Source organism: Chelonoidis abingdonii, chromosome 9, assembly GCF_003597395.2.
Source record: "Chelonoidis abingdonii isolate Lonesome George chromosome 9, CheloAbing_2.0, whole genome shotgun sequence".
NCBI lineage: Eukaryota > Metazoa > Chordata > Testudines > Testudinidae > Chelonoidis > Chelonoidis abingdonii.
Window position 1 is genome coordinate 44,893,988 of NC_133777.1, and position 23,593 is coordinate 44,917,580.

General features: G+C 40.3%; 1 protein-coding gene across 14 annotated transcripts in view; it reads left to right on the top strand.

The window, feature by feature from the left end:
• The window catches only part of BBS4 (Bardet-Biedl syndrome 4), a 94,586-nt gene that overhangs the window by 16,208 nt on the left and 54,785 nt on the right, over window positions 1-23,593 (top strand). For 2 of the 14 annotated variants that reach the window (XM_075069476.1, XM_032805336.1), the window contains exons 2-3: window positions 12,493-12,640; window positions 20,547-20,716. The exons of 5 other annotated variants lie outside the window; for them this stretch is intronic. Coding sequence is in view for 3 of the 9 variants with exons in the window: in XM_032805333.2 (XP_032661224.1) it covers window positions 12,616-12,640 (25 nt within the window). In the remaining 6 variants the exon portion in view is untranslated. Of the gene's footprint in view, window positions 1-10,432; window positions 11,909-12,492; window positions 12,653-19,854; window positions 19,966-20,546; window positions 20,717-23,593 lie in introns of those variants that run through there. 7 more of the 14 variants (XM_032805333.2, XM_032805344.1, XM_075069473.1 and 4 more) reach the window with 6 other exon arrangements.

Sequence of the window (23,593 nt, forward strand, 5' to 3'; positions counted from 1 at the left end):
TTTTCATTCTTTCGTTTGATGTTATTTCTTTCTTTTCTTGTTTCTTCTTTTTTTCTCTTTCTAGTTTTTTTTTTTTTCTGATTTTGTTCTTTCGTTTTGTTTTTCCTTTTTTTCTTTTTTTTTTCTTTTTTCTCTGTATTTTTTTTTTTTTTTTTTCTTTTTTTTTTTCTTTATTTTCTTTTTTTTTTTTTCTTCTTTTCTTTTATTTCTTTTTTTATTTTTTTTTTCTCTTTTTCGTTTGGTATTATTATTTTTTTTTTTTTTTTCTGTTTTTTTTCTTTATTTTTTTATCTTTTATTATTTCCTGTCTTATTTTCTTATTATCTTTTATTGTTTTTTTTTTTTTTTCTGTTTTTCTTTTGATTTTTTGCGTTCTTTCTTTATTTTTTTTTTTTTCTTTTTTTTTTTTCTGTTTTTTCTTTCTGTTTCAGTTTTTATTTTGTTTTATTTTTTTCTTTTTTTTCTCTTGTTTTTTTTTTTTTTTTTCGATTTGTTTTTCAATTTTTTCTTTTCTGTTTTTATTCTTTTTTTTTTTTCTTTTGGTTATTTACCTGCTTTTTTTTTTCTATTTATTCTTCTCTCTCGTTTTTTTTGTTTCTTATTTTTTTTTCTATTTTTTTTTGTCTTCTCTTTTTTTTTTATTTTTACATCTTTGCTTCTTTTTTTATTTTTCTTTTCTCCTTCTCTTTTTTGTTGGTTGTTTTTTTTTTTTTTTTGTTTCTTAGTTTTGTTTCTTTTTTTGTCTGTTTTTTATTTTCTTCTTTTCTTTTTTCTTTTTTTTTTTTAATTTTCTTTTTTTTTTTTTTATTTTTTTTTTTGTTTTATGTTATACTTTTTTTCTTTTTTTTTTTTTTTTTTTCTATTTTTTTTTTTTTTTTGTTATTTTTTTTTTTTTCTTTTTTTTTCTCTCTTTTTCATTTCTGTTTTTCATTTTTTTTTTTTTATTTTACTTTTTTTTTTTTATTTTTTTTTTTTCTTTTTTTGTTTACTTTTTTTTTCTTTTTTCTGTATTCTTGCTTTTTTTTTTTTCTTTTCTCATTTTGTTCTCTTTTTTCTTTTTTGTTTTTGCTTTTCTTCTTCTTTCTGCTTTTTTTTTTTTCTTTTTTTTTATCTCAGTTTTTTTTTTTTTTTTTTTTTTTTTTTCTTTTCCTTTTTTTATTTCATTTTTTTTTTTTATTTTTTCTTTTTTTCTTTTTTTTTTTTTTCTTTTCTTTCTACTTTCTTTCTCTCTTTGGGTTTTTTTTTTTTTATTTGTGTTTTTTTCTTTTTTCTAGTTTTATCTTTTTTCTTTTTAGGTTTTTCTCTTTTTTTTATTTTTTTCTTTTTTCTCTATTTTTCTTCTGTTCCTTTTTTTCTCTTTTTTTTTTTTTTTTTTCTTTTTTTTCTTTTTTTTTTCTTTTTTCTCTGTTTTTTTTTTTTTTTTGGTTTTTTTCTTTCTTTTCGTTTCTATTTTTATTATTTTTTTTCTGATCTTTTTTTTTTTTTTATCTTTTTTCTTTTTCTTTTCATGTTTTTTTGTTCTTTTTCTTTATCTTTTTGTTTTTCGTGATTTTCTTTTTTCTTTTTTTTCTCATTTTTCATGTGTTTTTTTTTCTTTTTTTTTTTTTTTTTTTTTTTTTTTTTTTTTTTTTTAATCATTGATCATTATCCACCCTGCCTGAAACATTGTGTTCAGTTCTGGGCACCACATTGTTAGAAAGAGCTTGAGAAACGAGGGGAAATTTACTTTTGTTGCTCATCTCTGATTAGAGGCCTGGATCAATGGATTTGGTAGGAAAGACTCGAGAGCAACATACATGTAGCTTGGCTAAATGACAACTAACAAGGAACAGGAACATTCTCCTTTCGTTTAGTTCTCCTTTGCACAGCAGTTATGCAGAATGTATGGTGCTGGGAGAGGAGAATCAGGCCTGTGCCTCTCTTTTTCATCATGGCAGTGTCCCTTGCACTAAAGGTGGGCATCTTCTCTGCAATACCTGGCATGGCTCAGGTAGTGTTTGAGGTGAAAGCTTTGGAAGTCTCCATGTTTGCCAGATATTGTTTGCCTGCATTGCTTTTAGTGTGGTAAGCAAAAGCTTATTTGATCAGCCTGTTTGTTAATCTCTGGAAAATGAGGGCAAGAGCAAGATTTGTAATGGGAAGTGACATAACAGTGTGTACTCTGTGTGTGTGTGTGTGTGTGTGTGTGTGTGTGTGTGTGTGTGTGTGATGGTAAGGATGGGAAGAGAGAGTGGCATATGGTGTGTACTTTTACAGAGAGGAGTTGAGGGAGGAGGGGCAGAGCAATATTCCTTTTCAGTGATTCATTCTAGTACTTTACTAGAGTCTCTTGATGAGGCTCCTGCATTAACCAAGAAGCCTTCTAATTCAGCTGAAGAGTTGGTAATTTAAATTAGGGGACTAGAGACATCTGCATAAGCTTTTCTCTATAAAGAGGTGTGTTTGCGCTTGTTTTAAAGGAGCACTGTCAAGATACTCAAGCCTGAAAAGGTAACATTATCTTGTGTCAGTTTTCCTTGTTTTAGATATTAAAATTCAATCAAATCAGCATCAGTACAAGCAGAGCTACACATTGATGGAGACCAGTTAGTTGGTTAATTGCAGACCCAGCCCTGCAAGCTGCTCTAGCTGAGTGAACTTCTGTGCCCACATGGAGCCTCCATGACTTCAGTAGGGCTCTGGTATCCGCCTGCACACAGATGCTTGCAGGATCAGGGCCTTAGAATTTCAGCTGTTTGTTCAGCACTTGGTACACTGGGGCCCTGATTTTGGTTTAGCACCTCTGGGCTTTACAGTTGTACAATGCGCATCGGCAAGTTTTCTCTCGTTTGGCCAGATATGGTAATCACGTAACTAGATTTATCATGTGGTGGTAGCTGAGATATTGCATCCTGGGCACGTCACCTCAATGAACGTGAATTCTTTTGTATTATGGGGAAATTATTTTGCAAGCATGAGGAGTGAGCTTACTTTCTACTCTGTTGCCCTAAGCTAGCCCTATTGTAGTGGGTATTTTCATTCAAGTCATCTAGTCCAGCCCTCTGCACTGAAGCAAGACTGAGGGCTTGTCTATACTTATGGCTAAATCTGCACTGCTGTGATTGGTGCAGTAATGTTGATTTATCGGGTCTAGTGAAGACACTCTAAGTCGATGGCAGAGCACTCTCTTGTCGACATCTGTAGTCCATCTCCCTGAGAGACAGAAGATAAGTCATGGGGAGAGCATCTCCCGTTGACAGTGCAATGTTGACACCAGTGTAAGTTGATCTAAGTCAGGGGTTCTCAAACTGGGGGTCAAGACCCCTTAGGGGGTCGTGAGGTTATTACATGGGGGTCGCGAGCTGTCAACCTCCATCCCAAACCCCACTTTGCCTCCAGCATTTATAATGGTGTTAAATATATAAAAAATGAATTTAATTCATAAGGGAGGTCGCACTCAGAGGCTTGCTGTGTGAAAGGGGTCACCAGTAAAAAATTTGAGAGCCACTGATCTAAGTTACTTAAGGCTTTAGTGTAGACCAACCCTAAGTGTTAGTCAAATCTGTTCTTAAAAACCTTAAGTGACAGAGATTCCACAACCTCCCTAGGTAATTTGTTCTAGTGCTTAACTACCCTTATAGTCAGGAAGTTTTTCTTAATGTGTAACCTAAATCTCCCTTGCTGGAATTTAAGCCCATTACTACTTATCCTGTCCTCAGTGGTAAGGAGAACAATTTATCACTCTCCTCTTTATAACAACCTTTCACATACTTCAAAACTGTTATCATGCTCCTCTTGCTCTTCTCTTCTCCAGACTAAACACACCTGATTTTTTTTCAATCTTTCCTTTTATGTCATGTTTGCTAGACCTTTAATCATTTTTGTTGCTCTGCTCTGAACTTTCTCCAATTTGTAGACATCTATCTCGCCCAGTCTTCCCCCCCCCCCCCCACTTAAGGCTACTGCTCCTCAATTCTTGGAAAGTTTCAGGGAAAGGCACTGTAGGAAACGTTGCAGTTTTTTTAACAAGGCACTAGTATCTGAGCAGAACTTGGCTGAGCAAATCTGCTTCTCCAAAAGAGCAGAGACTGGGAGTGGGTTTCAGAGCACAATCCCCTCTCCTCTGCCTGCACAGTAATGGTTGCTGGCTGCACCCATTTGGGCCTAAAGATCCACAAGGAAGAACTGAAATAATGTCTTCTCTGAGTAGACTTTTATATACCAATATATGCAATCTGACTATCAATGCCTTCTAAAAGCAATATTGCCTGACGTGCAGAGCACTCAACTTCTACTCAGGAAACCGGGGTTCTAGTCCCATCTCTGCCACTGTCTTGCTATGGCACCTTTGATGAGTCCTTTCCCTTCTGTGCCTCAGTTTCTCCCATCTGTAAAAAGGGGATCTCCCCCTTCTAGATCTACTTATGAAAAGTTCAACATAAGAGCTAAGTAATATTATTATGTTGAGTTGAGATCCTAAGATTGCGTTTGTTTGTGCTGGGTAGAAGACTGCTATTAAACTTCCTTTCCTGACCGTGGATCATATTTGTGAAACAATTTAAAAGCTGGTTATAAATTAGCTATTTCTACACACAGTGTGCAAGTGACCTGGTCCTAGATCAGTGTTTTCAAAAATTTTTTCTGGTGACCCAGTTGAAGAAAATTGTTGATGCCCACGACGCAACGAAGCTGGGGATGAGGGGTTTGGGGTGTGGGAGGGGCTCTGGGCTGGGGCAGAAGGTTAGGGTGCAAGGGTGAGGGCTGCAGCCAGGAATGAGGGGTTCAGGATGTGGGAGGGGGCTCTGGGATGGGGCAGAGGGTTGGGATGCGGGAGGGGGTCAGGGTTCTGGCCTGGGGGTGCAGGCTCTGGGGTGGGGCTGGGGATGAGGGGTTTGGTGTGCAAGAAGGAGCTCTGAGTTTGAGGTGGGGCTGAGGGCTGGGACAGGGGATTGGGGCGCAGGCTGACCTTAGGTGGCTCCTACTCAGCGGCGGTGCTAAGGCAGGCTTCCTGCCTGTCCTGCCACTGCAGACTGTGCTGCGCCCCGGAAGCAGCCAATAGCACGTCCGGCTCCTAGATAGATGTGCGCAAGTGGCTGTGCACAGCGCTTGCCTGCAGACGCCGCTCCTCTACCCCCGTTCCCATTGGCCAGGGAGTGCGGAGCTGGTGCTTGGGGTGGGTGCATTGCATGGAACCCCGTGGCCCCCTGCCTAGGAATCTGTTGCTGGCTGCTTCCCGGCACAGCACGATATTGGAACAGGTAGGGACTAGCCTGCCTTAGGCCTGGTCTACACTACACGTTTAAACCGATTTTAGCAGCGTTAAACCGATTTAATGCTGTACCCCTCCACACAAGGCCCTTTATATCGCTATAAAGGGCTCTTTAAATCGGTTTCTGTACTCCTCCCCAACGAGACGAGTAGCGCTAAAATCGGTATTACCATATCATATTAGGGTTAGTGTGGCTGCAAATAGACGGTATTGGCCTCCGGGCAGTATCCCACGGTGCTCCACTGTGACCGCTCTGGACAGCAATCTAAACTCGGATGCAGTGGCCAGATAGACAGGAAAAGCCTCGCAAACTTTTGAATTGCATTTCTGTTGACCCAGCATGGACTCTGATCAGCACGGGTGGCGATGCAGTCCCAATCCAAAAAGAGCTCAGCATGGACCGTACAGAGATCTGGATCCTGACGCTTATGGGAGACAAATCTGTTCTATCAGAGCTCCATTCCAGAAGACAAAATGCCAAAGCATTTTAAAAAGATCTCCAGGCATGATACAGATCCACAGCACAATGCTGCGTGACATGCTAACGGAAAGCTAAAGAATCAAATGGACGCTCATGGAGGAGGGAGGGTACCGAGGACTCCAGCTATCCCACAGTCCCGCAGTCTCCGAAATCATTTGCATTCTTGGCTGAGCTCCCAATGCTGTAGGGTCAAAACATTGTCCGTGTGTCAGGGTCTATCTCGTCAATTACCCTCTTCCCCCCCGTGATAGAAAACCGGGAAAAAAATCTCATTTCTTGATTTTTTTCAGCATCACCATATGTCTATGCATGCTGCGGTAGACAAGGTGCTGTGGCAATGAAACAGCATCCTCTTCCCTCCCTCCCAGATGGCAGACGGTAACATGCAGAAGCTATAGCCGTCCTGTCATGACCCATTGTGAGTGGCCACTGGTGGCTCAGTGAGGCTGGCCGGGCACCTGGGTAAAAAATAGGAATGATTCCGGTTCTTTCCTGTATGGTATGGAACGTGTATAGACCTCATCATAGCACTGGAGGCTGGATCTCATGAGCCCCTCCCTTTCATTGTGTAAAAAGAAAATTCTGTACTGCTGGACTATCATAGCAGCGGATGCTGGGTCCTCTCCCCCTCACCTTTAATGTCCTGCCTGGACTATCGTAGCGCTGGAGGCGCCTCCCCCTCATTTTATCTCAGTAACAAGTCATGTTTCTTATTCTGCATTCTTTATTACTTCATACCACAAATGGGGGACACTGCACGTGTACCCAGGAAGTTGGGGAGGGATGTGAAAGCCACGTGTCTGGCTGTTAGTCTTTTTGCAAGACCCCCCTAGAATGCAGTGCAGGTCATCTTCTCGGGGATCTGACACGGAGGCTGTGTCTCTCTGGTTCTCTGATACACTGGGTTCTCTAGTACAACTTGCTCCAATTCTAGGGCGGCTCACTATTTGTAAGATACATAAAGGAGGATTGAACTCGGAGCATTCCCATTTTTATCTTGCACCCCGGCTGACTTCAAGCAGGGCACCCATACAGCAGAGACAGTTACAGAACACAGATAACCTCCATCTCATTGCCAGTTACGAATGGCGCAGCAGACGGTACAGAAAACTGATAAACCGTCTCTGCTTCATGCAAAGGCAAATGAATGCGCTTGTAGCACTTCAAGTATCCTCTGTCAGCGGCATCCAGTACAAATACTGGTGACAGTAAGAAAAAAGCTGAAGGGCTCCAGGTCTGCTATGGCGTCTCCAGGCAATCCAGGGAAAAAGGGCGTGAAATGATTGTCTACCGTTGCTTTCCCAGAGGAAGGAATGACTGACGACATTTACCCAGAACCACCCGCGACAATGATTTTTGCCCCATCAGGCACTGGGATCTCAACCCAGAATTCCAAGGGGCAGGGTAGACTGCGGAAACTATGGGATAGCTATGGAATAGCTACCCACAGTGCAACGCTCCAGAAATCGACGCTAGCCTCGGACCATGGACGCACACCACCAAATTAACGTGCTTAATGTGGCCGTTTGCACTTGACTTTGTACAATCTGTTTTACAAAACTGGTTTATGTAAAATTGGAATAATCCCGTAGTGTAGACATACCCTTAGGCAGGCAGCACCACAGATGGGACTTTTAACAGCCCAGTTGGCAGTGCTGGCCAGAGCCGCCGTGACCCAGTGCCTTATGTTCCACTACCCAGTACTGGGTTGCAACAGGCAGTTTGAAAACCACTGTCCTAGATAAGGCTTCACAGAATACTGTTACTACAGATCTTTAGAGTCCTGAGACTTCCTCCTGGTGTTTTTGCAGTGGCTTTCTCATTTTGATGCAAAGTTGAAAGTTTGCTCCTGTCTTTGCAAACTTGTGCTACAAGACAGGAGCAGTAAGAAACTTGAAACCAGCATCTTCCAACCTGCTTTTAGGTTCCTTTCACAAAGATTTACACTGTGCTGAAAGAATTGTGGTTTGAATTATCTGCCTGTCAAGGCTAATCTGTCACATGGCTCTTTGACAGCTGAAGACTTGAAGGTTGAGATTAAAGGGTGTCCCTTTTACAGACAGTTCAATCTGAAAAGGAAATGAGATCATTCTGAGAGTGTATAAATAAATGGTCTGGTGCAGATTATCGGGTTGGGAGGTGATGCAGGAATCAGGTTAGAAATCTCTAAATCTCACCTTAAAGAGACTGGTAGGAAGTGAACACCAGAGAGCAGTGTTCTGTGGCAACCATTATGCAGGAACTGACATGTTAGTAGTTAAAACCATTCATTATTTTGTCCTTTATTCCCCATGGGGAGAGCTGCTCTGAAAATCAGTTCCCTTTGTTGCCACATCAAGATCTATAACTCTCTGTGTTGTTTATTTTTCCCAAGCAAATGGTGATAGGATAAAGGGAGCTCTGCTCCTCGACTCAGGATGGAGTTAATATCAGCCTGCTGAGAGGGGATTTTAATCTCCCTACTGCATTTTAAATTAATCAGATATTTTCTGAAATGCTTTACTGCTTTTGAATTGAAATTGACTGGCTCCCATCTTTCCAATTTCCTTTCCTCAAGCACTCCAATCAAATCATTTTACAGTAACCGATAATACTATATAGGAGAAGGCACTTTTCCCAATGTGTATTGTTGGTCTTACGGAACATAACTCCAATTTATTTCCTTTTGTCATGAAAAAGGTTATTTAGAAAATGAAATTTGGCCTTTCCTGTTAGTCTAGTCACGGCTGATAGGTTCATGGACTAACTTTAAATACATTTTGAATCATACAACATTTGACCCGGGCTTTGGCTCATACATATCAATAGCATTTTACGATAGGGTAGAAAAGCTTTAAACGGGAACCTGAATATGTTTCTGAATGCAGTAGATAGAGTATACGTCCAGTAATATTAGTGAATATTGAGCATACGCTTCTGTTGGATTACAAAGAAGCAGGTTGTTGGATAGATAACCTCCTTAGAATCATAGAATATCAGGGTTGGAAGGGATCTCAGAAGATCATCTACTCCAACACCTGCTCAAAGCAGGAACAATTCCCAGCTACATCATTCCAGTCAGGGCTTTGTCAAGCCTGACCTTAAAAATCTCTAAGGAAGGAGATTCTACCACCTCCCTAGGCAGGGCTGGCTCCAGGCCCCAGCATGCCAAGCACGTGCTTGGGGCGGCATGCCGCGGGCCGCGGTCTGCCGGTTGCCAGGAGGGCGGCAGGCGGCTCCGGTGGACCTCGCGCAGGCATCCCTGCGGAGGGTCCGCTGGTCCCGCGGCTCTGGTGGAGCATCCACAGCCACGTCTGCGGGAGATCCACCGGAGCCACGGGATCAGCGGACCCTCCGCAGCCACGTCTGCGGGAGATCCACCAGAGCCGCGGGATCGGCGGACCCTCCGCAGCCACGTCTGCGGGAGATCCACCAGAGCCGCGGGATCAGCGAGCGGCAGAGCACCCCCCATGGCGTGCCGCCGTGCTTGGGGCAGCAAAATGGCTAGAGCCGACCACTGTCTTAGGTAACCCATTCCCAGTGCTTCACCACCCTCCCTAGTGAAAAAGTTTTTCCTAATATCCAGCCTAACCTCCCCACTGCAACTTGAGACCATTAATCCTCGTCTGTCACCTGGTACCACTGAGACAGTCTAGATCCATCCTCTTGGAACCCCTTTCAGGTAGTTAAAAGCAGCTATCAAATCCCCCCTCAATCATTCTTCTCTCTGCCAAGACTAAACAATCCCAGTTCCCTCAGCCTCCTTCCTCAAAATCATGTGCTCCAGCCCCCTAATATTTTTGTTGCCCTCCGCTGGACTCTTTCCAATTTTTCCACATCCTTCTTGTAGTGTGGGGCCCAAAACTGGACACAGTACTCCAGATGAGGCCTCACCAATGTTGAATAGAGGGGAATGATCACATCCCTCAATCTGCTGGCAATGCCCCTACTTATACAGCCCAGAATGCCACTTATATAGCCCAGAATGCTGTATTTTGGGCTGTGCTTACTCAAAATGGACCACTGTAGATCATATTCTAAGTGACGATCTTCTCTTATGAATTTCAAGGAAGCAGTGGATATAAAAGCTGAAGGTGTTCCCCCAATTCCTAGCCCTTCTGTTATTTTATGGAACTGTTGTCTAGTGGTTAGAACAGGGGATTTGGTTCTGTTCCTAATTCTGCTTCTGATTTCCTGTGTCCTTGAGCAAATCACTTCACCTCTCATTTTCCCCATCTACAGAATGGGTCTAATATTTAGTTACCATACAAAAATGAAGTAGGGTTGCACTAATGCTAGCAAAGCACTTTGATACTGTAGATTTAGGATGCTATATAATGTACTAAGTATTATAATCTAGAACTAAGTCTTGTATAATTGCTGCTAAAGGAGTAGCATATGGTGTTGCAGGATGGTGGCAAGTTGCATGGACATAGCAATGTAGGAGAGTTTCAATCTGATACGATGCAATAAAATCTAGCTAGCTAGGCATTTATACCATGCTCATCACAGCAGGGAATCACAATTTAGGCCTCTCTCAACATCCCTTTTTCACAAGGACTCCAATAAAAAAAAATCCAGCACTCAAAAATGTAGAGAGAGAAAAATAACAATATTAACCCTTTAGATTCAGGAAATTGGTAACTCCTGGATTTTACTTAGCATCCTTAACTAACATTACGATGTTTCCAAACACCACAGGTAGGGGGACCTGGACATTCACTAAGTCCCCAGTTCAGCAAAACACTAAGCATAGGCTAAACTTTGCTGAATGGCTTTGCTCTGAATTGGGGCCTAATTTTATTTATATGCCTTGGGTATTGGTTTGTTTCTTTAGAATAAACGGTGTTTGGATATTTCAGGTCCTGTGAATCATTATCATTAGATAAATTTTTGCTTCTGTTCTGTACAGCTTACATGGCAGCTAATCAAAACACCTCACTGGGCCACTAGTGCTGGAACTGAAGTTCGTTCTGTCTTAATGTATTCTCCATCACTGAGATGAAGCAAGTTACTGCACTATGTTTAAAACAAGCAATGAAACAGGTTTATCAGAGATAAACACACTAGGATCCAGTGTCCTATGTGTAAATAACAACACCGAATAGTAGGAACTAGCTGTTGCGGATAAATTTAATGAGAATATAAGAAGCATGTAATGTAAAAATGTCTTAAAACTGTAGTTTAAATCTACTTGTACACTAACTGGTACCGGAACTGTCCCTATGTATAGCTTAAAACTGATACTTATTCAGCATGCAGAGATATGATTCACATGTGTATGACCTTTATAAAGTTTTCACAGCTAATTCTAACATGTCAAAATATAGTTTGCTTTTTAGACTCGGGTGTTGAAATCTTCTCAAGCAATTTATGTTGTTTTTGTCCAGCTAAATTGCCTGTGTCAGCATTTAACACACAGCAATATTGAAAGTCCATTATTTTTTGGACAGGCATAGAGCTGGTCTTTGAAGGGGAGGAAATAGTTATTGATTAAAAATGTATATTTTTAGAAACGATACTTGCAGATTTGACCAGCAACAGCACAAGCCCCATCTTCCCTAATATTGCTCCTTCACAATAGCTAGGGAAGTACGCTTACAGTTAAGTAATGCAACTCAAAATACACACTTTGTCTCACAGCTTTTAGTTAATAAAATAGCTTTAGCTTTTGCAGAAATTGATAAGTCTGAAGTTTATGATCTGTCCCTGGGATGCATCTGACTTTCTCTCCAAGTACTCCCCACACTGGCAGATCAACAAATGGGAATCTCTTCTGCTCCTGGAAACGTGCTAAAGGATAAAACACACTGAATATCACTAATGGTTTAGTACTCTGATAAGTTGACTTTGTGCATTGCAGAGCTGGTCATTTCTGAACTCCTAATACTTTCAAATTAATATAAATCCATTCTTTGAGTCAAATTCAAAGGTGCCTTTGAAGTTCTAAGAGCAAAACTCTGCCTGAAAAATCCAGATTAAAACCACCACCCTGAATTAAATTAATTAATTCTTTTAAAGTGTGCTAAATAGAAAAGAACTTAGAAGAAATATGAGAGAGAAATGCCACTGCAAAACACTGTATCTTGGCTTAAGGAATAGGGGAACTCAGGAGACCTGGGTTCTATTTCTGGTTCTGCCACTGGCCTGCTGGGTAACTTTGGACGAGTCACGTTACTGCTCGGTGCCTCTGTTTCCCAGTCAGTAAAATGGGGATAATGATACTGACCTTTTGAAATGCACTTTGATATCTGGTGATGAAAAGTGCTCTATAAGAGCTCACTAATTATCATCATTCAAATTATTATCCAACTTTTTGTGAGTTACAAACTGAAATAAGATTTTGGCCCATCTGGACCTAATAATCCTGGAGGGGGAAATAATTTAAAATATGAGTAAATGCTTCATGTATAATATATATGAAATATGCTTTTAACCTTCATATTGAAATTGTGCACTTTGATTCCACATCTGGTGTAAAATGTTACAGTGTGGAATAGAGATTTAAATTAGTTTATTTCCCCCTGGTAGAATATTTCTTATCTAGAGTATTTTCATTGCATTTTCCTGACTATAGTAAATCTGTAGGTTTTATCATAGATTTAAATGCAGAAGTAGTCATGGTTATAACATAAATCACTCAGAAGTCAGGGAATGTCAAAGTGAAGGTTCAATGTGTCAGTACACCTCTGTGTTCTTGTGCGAGTACGTTAAAATCTGTAATTACATGATCAAGCACTATTTCTCAAATAATACAACAACATTTTTTTTTTTTTCTGCTGAGGTTGGTGTTGCCTAGTGATTTCAGCACAGGACTGGAAATCAGGAAGTTCAGTGTTGTAATCCCGACTCTGCAGCTGTTGGCAACTCACTTAGCCACTCTGCTTCTGTTTCCCAACTTGTAAAAATGAAGATCGGTATCTACATCGCAGGTCTGTTATGAGGTATATTTAGGTAATGATTGAGGCTTCTTACTTTTACAACTTTAGATAAACATTGAATCTCAGATAACACCTTATCATATAATCAAAGAGTGTATGGTAATATATAAGCAGCAGGTGGTAGAGTTAAGGATGATTTCCTGGCTTTTAATTGTGTGCAACTTTGCTATTGCTGAATTCATAAAAGGTTTTATTTATTTATGCAATTTCCTAGGTTATTTTGTTTTATTTGTTTTTTGTTACAGAAATGAGAAAAATGAGGGGGCACAAAAAGGGAGGCTTAGTCTCCCAGGCTTTCAAGCTCCTTGAAAAATCCTTAATCCCAAGCAAATTCCTTTGTGTAATTTACAAACCCTACCAGCTTTACATCTACCTTTATGTGCACCATTTAAAAGTAAACAATATTTCCCAATCTGCAGTCTCAAGCCTGCATTTTCAAACATTCACAACTTTATTTTAATTACGTATCAAGCTAAACAAAAAGCCCTATGTTGAGAGAACATTAACTTTGCAAACTTATAAATTAGGAAATGCCAGAATTAAGATTGCACAGCAACTGTAGTTCACTACTCTTGTACATATGCATTATGCTAGAGTCTTCAATGACATGCACATATTCAGTTTTTTGGCCATGTCCCCAACCTCAATCAGTGCACAGAAACGAAGGTGCTTGCTGAATGGGTAATTATTCAATATTTTATCCTCATCATTCAGTGTATGGCCTAAGCCTTATTTACCTTATACTATCCAAATCCTGTGTTGATTTCAAAATTATTAATTTCCTCTTGGGCTTTTCTATAGAGCTCATCACTGAGGTGTCTGAGAGCTTTACAAACATTAAATAATTTATTTGCACAACACCTCTGTTAAGTAGAGTGGTGTTATCTTCAGTTTACAAAGGGTTCTGTGGTACAGAGAGATGAATGGCGACATTGTCAAGTGTCCTCTAATTTGAGTGCTCAACTTAAGATGCTTACGGTCTTATTTTTCAGAGAACTTAGTATTTTTATAGCGTTTTATATGTTCACAGCAGAGCTCCCTTGCCCAGCAGCACATAACACTTCTGGAGCAGAGTCACGGATAGTATCCTGTTCTCTAGGGTAGCACTGGACTGTCTTAAAAGAAACCACCCTTTCTCTTCCTGCAGTTTCCTGCATCATTCCGTGTATGCTTTCCAATTTCTGCAACCGATGAGGCAGGGTCCTGTAAACAGCTTTATTCACTGCACATCCTGATTCATTTGCCTGAACCCCATCTATCTTGTTCACTGAATGGGGCAGATGTCCTGTGCGGGGGAGGGTGTGTGTGGGAGGGTGGGGGTGTATGTAATCATGCAATTAAAAACTGTATCATGATGCATACACACAAGGGGGGAGGAAAAAAGTTTGCATAGGCAAAAGTTCAGCCTGAGACAGACATGTGACATGGAACATTTAAGCTGGAATGCTTCAAGTTTGGCAGAGTAATAAACAACTGAAAACTGGGTTTTATAATGGAAAGTGTTAGACACCTTAAACTATAGGCATTGCTGCCAGACCTGACTGTTACACATTCTACTTTTTACATTTAGAAAAGCAAGTATAGTTTACTGAGGATTGTTAACATATCAGGTGTGAAGTTTCAAAGAAGTCATTATTGAATTACCATACCTCTTCCTTCTCAGTATTTTCTTGAATACTTCTTTTATCATAACTGGAAAATGGCTTAAGCTCGGTCCATCGCACAAAAAAGACCTTTCAGCGGAGACCAGGCACAGAAGAATTCAGGCCAAAGGGTGCATCTTTCCGAAAGGGAATGGAGAACTAGACTGGAAACTTCTGCAACGCTGATCAAATCCAGTACTCCTGCTACGATAAATAACAAACCAGTTATGCACATTACAATAGTAATATCTATTCAGGGTTATAAGTGTTTCTTTTAAGAGGGAGATATTCCCCTTCATGGGCTCTGGAGTTTACATGGTAATCATCTATTGATATTAATGTCCAAAACTGCACCACTTAAATCTTAATGCTGATCTCATTGCACAGTCTATGCTGCTTCCATTATCGCACAAAGCTGCTCTTTTCACATTGTGTCTCGCTGTAAGGTGGTAATGAAGACTGCCAGCTTTGAACAGGCAAGGTGTCTCCCCTTGCTGGTGGGATTCCATGTGATGATGTTAATTTCAAACCACTCTTCAAGGAGGATTTTATGGCTAATGAGTTTTGGAATCAGTATTGCAAAAATAATCCTGAAAAGGAGCATGCGGCTTCTTGGGAGAGTGCTTAGCTGTCCAGTTCCATCTCCCTACCTGTGATTTACAGACCATGCAGATTTTATTCCCTACAGATTTGTCCTCTCTTCTTTCACTTTCCCATTTTCTTTATCAAAAAATACTATGCTTTTTCTCACATTGTCTCCCATAATCAATGGGTCATCAAACATGCCAACTGTTGACTCAAGTTCCCTTCTCCACTTCCATCCTGGATTTTCTCCAATCTGCCTATCACCCTTTCTACTCTGTTGAAACTGCTCTCACCTAAATTTCTTAGAACTTCTTCCTGGCCACATCACAGGGCCTCTTTTCTATCCTCATTCTTGACCTCTCTGCTGCTTCAACACTACTGATCATTTGTTCCTTCTTGCTAGCTTGTTCTGCTTTGACTTCTGTGCTGCTTTCCTTTCCTGGTTCTCCCCCTGCATAGCTATAGCTTTAGTGCCTTTATAGTGTAGGCGCTGTTCTCCTCTTCCACTTTCCATAGGGAGGACACAGGGCTGTCATTGGCCCCCGTTCTTCTCCTTCTTTGGGAAATCGCATCTCACAACTCCAGCTACCATCTTTATGCCAATGACTCAGAAAGCTCTCCTTCACTCTTCACCTATCTCTCTCTAGCCAGACCTGAATATCATCTTATTGCTTCAACATCTCCTCATGAGTGTCACATCAACAACTTAAACTAAACATGATGTGACATTGCACTCCATATGTTTTATTGAAATATGCTAGTGAGTGTGAATATAATGTAACTGGAATATGCTTTATGTAAAAGGTCTCTTGTAAGGTATCATTACAAAGCTTATAATCTACTGAGTGTGTTCATCCTATTTGTATGAATGTATCATTCTTGTATCCAAAACTAGGAATATGAAGTATAACTCTGGAGGTCCTGTTGTAATTATGCAATGTGTGGGCTATTAATGGTGGTTTGGAATCTTGATGGCTCCCATTGACTAGGACAATTGGTTGTAAACGGTCTGTTTACTTGCAAACCTTCCTGGGTTCCTGCAGGCCGGCCTGTGGGTAATGAAGAATGAAGTCTCTCAGGACATGTGACCATGTCACATGATACTGGAATCCATCTTAAACCTGGTGCTTTTCCCTTGGTGGGGGGGCAGGCAGGGACCCAGAGAGACAAAAGGTTCCCGCCTTGTGCCAAAGCTATAAAAGGGAATGGAACAGAACAAAGGGAGCTGCAGTCATGAGAAAACCTCTAGTTTCCACCTAAAGTGTCTGTTAACAAGGACTGTACCAGGGCAAAGGATTTGGGCCCAGACTAGGAAGGAGTCTAGTCTGTGAAAGAAACTTATTGGAACATCTGTGAGGGTGAGATTTTACCTGTATTCAGTTTCTTAAATTTATTAGGCTTAGACTTGTGTATTTTGTTTTATTTTGCTTGGTGACTTACTTTGTTCTGTCTGTTATCACTTGAAACTACTTAAATCCTACTTTTTATACTTAATAAAATCACTTTTGTTTATTAATTAACCCAGAGTAAGTGATTAATACCTGGAGGAGCAAACAGCTGTTCATATCTCTCTATCAGTGTTATAGAGGGCAGACAATTTATGAGTTTACTCGGTATAAAGCTTATACAGGGTAAACTCATAAATTATCCTCCCTCTATAACACTGATAGAGAAATATGCACAGCTGTTTGCTCCCTTGGGTATTAAATGGATTTATTTGGGGTTAGGATCCCATTGGGAGCTGGGTGTCTGGGTGCTGGAGATAAGTGACTTGCTGAGCAGTTTTTGGTTAAAGTCTGAAGCTTTGGGGGTGTGGCCCAGACCTGGGTCTGTGTTGCAGCAGACTAGCATGTCTGGTTCAGCAGGGCAGGGTTCTGCAATCCCAAGCTGGCAGGAAAAACCGTCTCAGAGGTAAATTCAACACATCAGGTGACAGTCCCAAGGAGGTCCATGTGACTGAACTTGTCACACATGGCCATACTGAACTCCTTATTTTTTCCTCCAAATCTCTCCCCATTCCTCTTACTCTAACACTACTGACAACACCACCACCACCCTCCTGTCACTGAATCCCACAGCCTGAAAGCCATGTTTGACTGCTCCCTCCCTCATATCCAGACTGTGTCTAAATCTTGCCATTTTTGCTTCACAGCATCTCTAATAGCTGACTTTTCCCCTCTGTTCAGACAGTAAAAGTTTTCTTCTAAGCCCTATTAAACCTTCCACATGGATAACTGCAATCTCCTCTTCTCTGGTCTCCCTAACACCCAGTTAGCCCCTACTTCATTCCATTCAAGCCACAGCTGCCAAGATCATCCTCCTTGCTCAGTGCTCTGGCAATGTCAACCAAATCTTAAACTATCATTTCTAACTTCGCCACCACTGTATCAAGCTTCTTGTTCTTACCGTCAGTACCCAGTGTCACTGCACCCCTCCTTGCTTACCTGACCATCTTTTTTTTCTTTTTTTGGTATCTCTATTCAGACCTCCACTTTGCCAGTGATGCTGACCTTGTTGCCCCATTCATCCATTTCTCCCATAGCCACCTTCTATCTCTTGTACTCTACCCTCGTGCATGGAATACTCTGTCTGAGTTAATGCACCAGGCCACTTACTCTCTGATCATTCAAAACCCTCCTCAAGACCCTTTTCTGCTAGGAACTCTACAATAAATGAGCCAGCTAATAATTGATGTGTTGGAGGGCAAGTGGGGTAATTTATGCAAGTAAATACAAAAATAATGATGTGACCATTGCAGAGGTGTTAACAGACCATTCTACCTTGAATGATCCCTTACAGTATGTGCCGGCTATGTATGCTACACAATCTGCTCCACCTTGCATTTTGCTGTGATGCTGCAAGTTCCTTTCCCAGACCTAAAGAAGAGCTCTGTGTAACTCAAAAGTCTGTCTCTCACCAACAAAAGTTGATACAATAAAAGTTATTACCTCATCTGCCTTGTCTCTCTAATATTCTGGGACCAACATGGCTACAAATATGCAGCATCCAACCACCTCCTGTCCATTCTGCATGCATATTTCATCTCCTTCCCTCCACCTTTGTCCAGTTATTTTGTCTTTAAGAGCCTAAGCTCTTTGGGATAGGTACTGTGTCTTTTTCTGTCTCAGAAAACACGTAGCATAGTGTAGGTACTATCACAGTCTAAGGCTAAGGTTACACTAGAGTGTATAGGTTCACCACTGTAAGCTCTCTGTGTAGCTGCTCTCTTATAAAGTTGTCCAGCCCCCATGAGCAGTGGTAGCTGTGTCAGTGGAAAAAGTTCTCCCACTGACTTAACACTGTTCACGCTGGTGCTTAAATCGGCATAAATTATGTCACTCAAGGGGTGGTTAGTTCAGACCCCTAAACAACATAGCTTATGTCGACTTAAACTGTAGTGTGGCCATAGCCTAAGGAAATAATTAAAAAAAAAAGACATAAGCAAGATATACTCTGATGCTTAGTTACATTAAAAGTACCCTCACCTTGTGTTTATTCTTAATGACATAAATGGAAACTGAGTACTCAGCAGTGACCCCTCTTCTCTGTCCAATTTAGGAGCACCATTGACCAAAAGGGAAGCCGAGCGGGAGCTCCACCCATTTCTTGGCTAGCAAGATGGTGAGCATGAGACAGGATCTGAGGATAGAATGCTTTAAATAGGAGTAGAAGTTTTCAAGGCTGAGCTCAGGATTTAGAGGACCCTCAAGAATGGTGGGAGCTAACTGTCATGGTAAAGAGAGTTCTCCTTCCAGATTAACTTGACATTTTAAAAAAAATACCAATGTTTGTTTTAGATTCTTACTGGTAGGACTCAAGTTCTTGTTTCTGTGTTAAGAATGCAGCTCCCTGCACTGCAGTTTTTGTTGTTGATCTCATTGGTTCATGCAGGGAAACGCAGAATTATGAGCTCAGGTTCTGGCAGGAAAGTAAAAGAGCAAATAATTTTCAGATTTTTTATTTTAAGATGCATATGTTTGTAATTTAGTTTTACCCATGTTAATGTTTTTGGATCTGAAACAGTATTTAGTATTGTAATAAACAGGGAAGTGCATGTGTGCCACTGCCTTTTGTTGAATGATATCAGAACTTGTCCAGCCCTATGCTGCTAACATCTAGTGGAGATTCTTCAGTAACTCCAGTGGTTCTATTTCACTGAGTTCTAATGTTGTGAATTTCCAAATGGCTGTGGCAACTATGAAGGCCTAGGTAGCCAAAGGCTACTGGTGAGTCTCATCTTATGCGAGGATTCCGTTCTGCGGTTAGCGCATAAAGTGAAAACTGCATATAGTCAAAATTACATTGAGTTGAATGGTGGGCGGAAACTCCTGCACTACAGGTACAGTATTAAAATTGTTATTTTTCTCTTTTCTTTTTGCTTTTGCCGACCGCGTAAAGCTGAAATTACGCATGTTAAATGCGTGTAAGATGCGACAGACTGGTATTTATTTTCAGATCCTCCCTATTGACCTTTAATGGGTGAAATTTAAGCAGTATTTATTGCCAAAATGTTCCTTTTAAAATAATGAATGGAGCTATTTGAAAATTACAAATAAAAACATTTTTACTTGGAATAAATCGGAGTTGTAATTGTCTTAAATGAGACAGACTATTTAACTTTGGGCTAATATCTTGTTAGTTATGCAAAGCAGAATTCTGCAAATTTGCATTTTCCCCTTTAGCTTACTGAAGGAGTCTGAAGATACAATTTTTCAGTAACAGAAAGCTCTTGTATTTAACTTTGGCTCATTTTCCACTAGGAGGAGGTGTAGAGTCAGGAATGTTTGCTTTTTGTTTAAAACTGGTTTAGTTTCGTTCCAGTTTTCTGTGTAAAGTGAAGACATTAATATGATAGTGAGATCACAGCTCTGAATTATGGCTTTCTTACCAGCATCAAAATTGTATACAACAAGTTTTGTTAACCCCAGCTGACTGTAAATGACTAAACACCATACAGGTTTATTGTTTGATTTAAAGGTGCTTTGGCTTCAGTTTGCAAAATAGAAAGAAGGGGAAAGTGAACAAAGAGAGGATGGCTACAGCTCGAGGATCAGAGAGGTTTAAAAGAGATTTCTCGTCTTTTCATGTGTATGCATTTGTATATGCATTGTGTGTGTAATTTTATATGCGAATATGCTCAGTGTGTGATGTGCAATATCTAAAATTTCCTGTTTAGTGTTTTTATATTTTGAGATATTTTTCTGATAGCGTTAATGAGTTTCTGAAGACAGTGTCCCCTTGATTATGATGTCCTCAACCCCCAAAGATGGGTCTGTGTATATCATGGGCTGTGTTTTTGTATTGGTTTTCTTTTAAAGCTTTTACTATATTGTTATAGTCTAAATATAAACCTTTGGGAGAGAAGCAGAATCTCTGTGTTAAATCCATCTGCTTACCTGCCCAGCAAGGGATTCCCAAAACATTCACCACATGCAAAACAGTAGTTTGTTTCTAAATCTAAAAAGCTCAGTATTAGAATTCAGAAATGTTTTCTATCCACCATCCGTACTTTACTGATGAGAAAGCAATCCGCTGGATGTTTTGAGGAGTTCATTGTATCTCTTTGATTTTGTGCCTTATTATTTTATGTTAAAATTCTTTAAAAGATCCTTGTTACCATTATTACCACTACTATTTTAAAATTGTATTTTAATTCACTGTGCTGGCAGATTTGAAAGCTGAAGCAAGAAGGAGAAATGCACAGATGTTTGCAACCCTCTTTCCCTTCAGTATTTAAATAATTATGGCAATGAAAGCAAGGGGCTTGAATCTGGAATGTTACCACAGTCCTGCCCAGTAGCTAATTGTCCACAGACTGCATGACAACTCTGGAAAAAATGTAAGCTCCAGTTGTCTTGCTCCAGTAGATTAAGAAATTACAATCATTGCTATAAAGTGTTGGAGCATCTCTCGAATTTCAGAATGCTTATGGAATTACTGCCACTTTCCAAACTTAGTTTAAAAATAATATTAACGTTTTAAATGAAAATGTCTAGGATTTCTTTCCCCACCGTGTTTGATCCCTGGAGGGGGTATCTGTATAAATAGAAACTTGCTTCTTTTAAATTGGTCAGTATGACACAAACACTGGATTGTGGCATCCCTTTTTTATTAGTGCCGTGTAATATGTCAACATCACCATGGCATGAGTTCCTTCCCCGCCCCCCCTTTGTGGACAGTGTCAACAAAGACACCACAAGCTTAATGGGCCACAATGACTGAACTCCTGTGCCATCCCTGAGCTGGTCCATCCACCCAACTCTGGTGATGGTCAGAGCAAGGTACAGCACTTACCTTTTTGACAGAGCCTTCCCATACCATCAATGCTCCGATTCATTTAAAAAAAACCCTACACAGAGTCTGCCCCAAAGGAGCAGAGAGAGAAAACCACCTCTTTGTTCAGGTTTTTGTTGTCATTAATTTTGTGCAGCACTTGGCTACCATGGTGACAAGTGCTATATAAAAGCCTCAGATAACTCTGTCTAAGGTCAGCTTGGATTCTTGTTCACAAGTGGCGTTAATTGTAACCGCCTGCAATAAAGTCTGGACCAAATAGATTGTGGAAACTGAATTCTCCTTTCTCTGCACATATTCGCTGCAGAACTGGTTTGAGACATGTTGGTGCAAGGCAGTGTGTGAAAAGCTTTCACTGCCACTGTCCATTGTGTAAATCTCCAATAGCTACACTGAAGTCTTCAGGCTCAAGAACTGTCAGGCCAGCACCTTCCATCAGCACTAATTTTTGCCAGCTTTGATTTTTAATTTTTGCCCCTTAGAATAATTTGACTTCTGTTATTACTTTGATATCTCAGCATAGCCTCCATGGACTCCTGTTGACATCACGATGTTCTCTCCATGCACATGCCCATACACTGGCATGAGTTCATTGTAAAGTCAGTTGGCAGCTAGGATTTTAAAACAGTAAAAAAAACCTCTGACAAAAGAACTATTCAGTACATTCGGGGTGCAATCTTGGTCCCACTGAAGTGGCAAAACTCCCATTGACTTCAATTGACAAATCCATCCTTCTTATAATCCCATTAATTTAAAAAAAACTACAAAATAGTTACAAGAAGGATGAACTTGGTCAATTATGTCAATTTCTCTTAATTTTAAAAACACCTAAAAGCCCAGGCTCCTAGGGATTGATTGCATGGTTCATTTTAAAATGTAGCCTTTTTAGTTAGAACTTGGCAAAAAGCAATTGAATCCATTTCCAAATTCATTGTTTCCTATTCTCTCTAATAGTACAACTGATCCATCTTTTTCAATTATTTTTTCTCTTGCTAAAAATAATATTTGGTACCCAATGTTAGCCCATCTGGATTTGTCCAAGGTCTCTAATGGAGTTGCCAAGTTTCATTCTACTACAGAGATGCTATTAGAGACAGCACATTAAGTAATGTACAGAGGGCTTTAATTTCAAGGCAGAATCACATACACAAACCCACCCTTAAATGAGAGGATTCAAAAATTTAATGGACAGGTTTTATTTCTGAATTTCTTGTGCTGATTGGCCTAGTTTATTGCAATAAGTAGTTAAATCAGCAGCTGAGAGAAACTCAGGTACAATCCTCTGTTGATGATGGCCGGAAGTGAGCATGCTAAGACTGCTGCTTATTATAAGTAAATTGGATAGCTTCACTCTTATCTTCTCCTCCTCCTCATTTATTTTCAAAGGCTGTGCTTCTTCATATGCCTAGATTGTAAGCTTTAGGGAAAGGATGATCTTTTTATTATGTGTGTACCATGCCCACCACAATCGGGTTCTGATTAGGACCTCTGGGTACTACTGGATACAAATAATGCATTAATAAGAAATCCTGATTCTGAAATAAAGTTCTTCTCCTCTGTTTGTACTGACTATCTCTCTCTCTCTTCCCAGTGTCCATGTTCTGGGATTTTTTGAGATTTTGGGTTTTGGTCCTCATCTTTTAACGTGTCCTCTGTGTGGTGGTTCTCTCTTCCTCTTTACGCCATCTCCTTGTGACTCGTTTGCTTGCCTCTTGCATGATTGGTGGCCTTCCTCCCAGTTTCACCTCAATCCACTAAAGCTTGGCTTTCAAAGCTCATTTGGGGGGAAGGTGAAATGGAGCAGGGCTCAAAGTATCTCAAATAAACAGAGGTGCTAGGAGAGATGAGCATACTGAATGGGGCCATGACTCTGCCCCAGTTCAGTTCTTCATCCATTGAGTCCAGTAGCTGAGAGCCTGAGTGCAGGAAGCATCTGTGAATCTCTTCTCCACCCCAAGAGGAATGTCTAGCTATCCATTGATCAAAGCTGTGAGCTGGAACAATGCTAAGGTCCCCCCACTCGGCTGGCACAACTAAGAAAATCTGGGAGCAAGTGAAAAGTCAATTTGAAGGCCTGTGCACTCTAGCCATGTTCACAGTATAAAGGCAGTTCTTTTTGGCACCTGGCATCCTCCTCTTCTAGAGAATGATTGCTACTCTTGGAATCATTTCTCCTGATATCTCATTCCCTGTACTTCGAGCCTTTCCAGATATTTCTAACACTCCAGTGGCTTCATAAGCCTTTAATTAAAATTGAAGAGTGCTGTTTAATGGCTTGTATGTACATATGCTGCAATTACACAATATGAAGAATCACAAATAAATTAATTTCATCTGGATGTTTTCACAGAAGCTATGAATTCTGAGTTTCAGTCCTTGGAGAAAAATCTCTAATAGGGCAAGCAAAATGAAGAGAAATGAC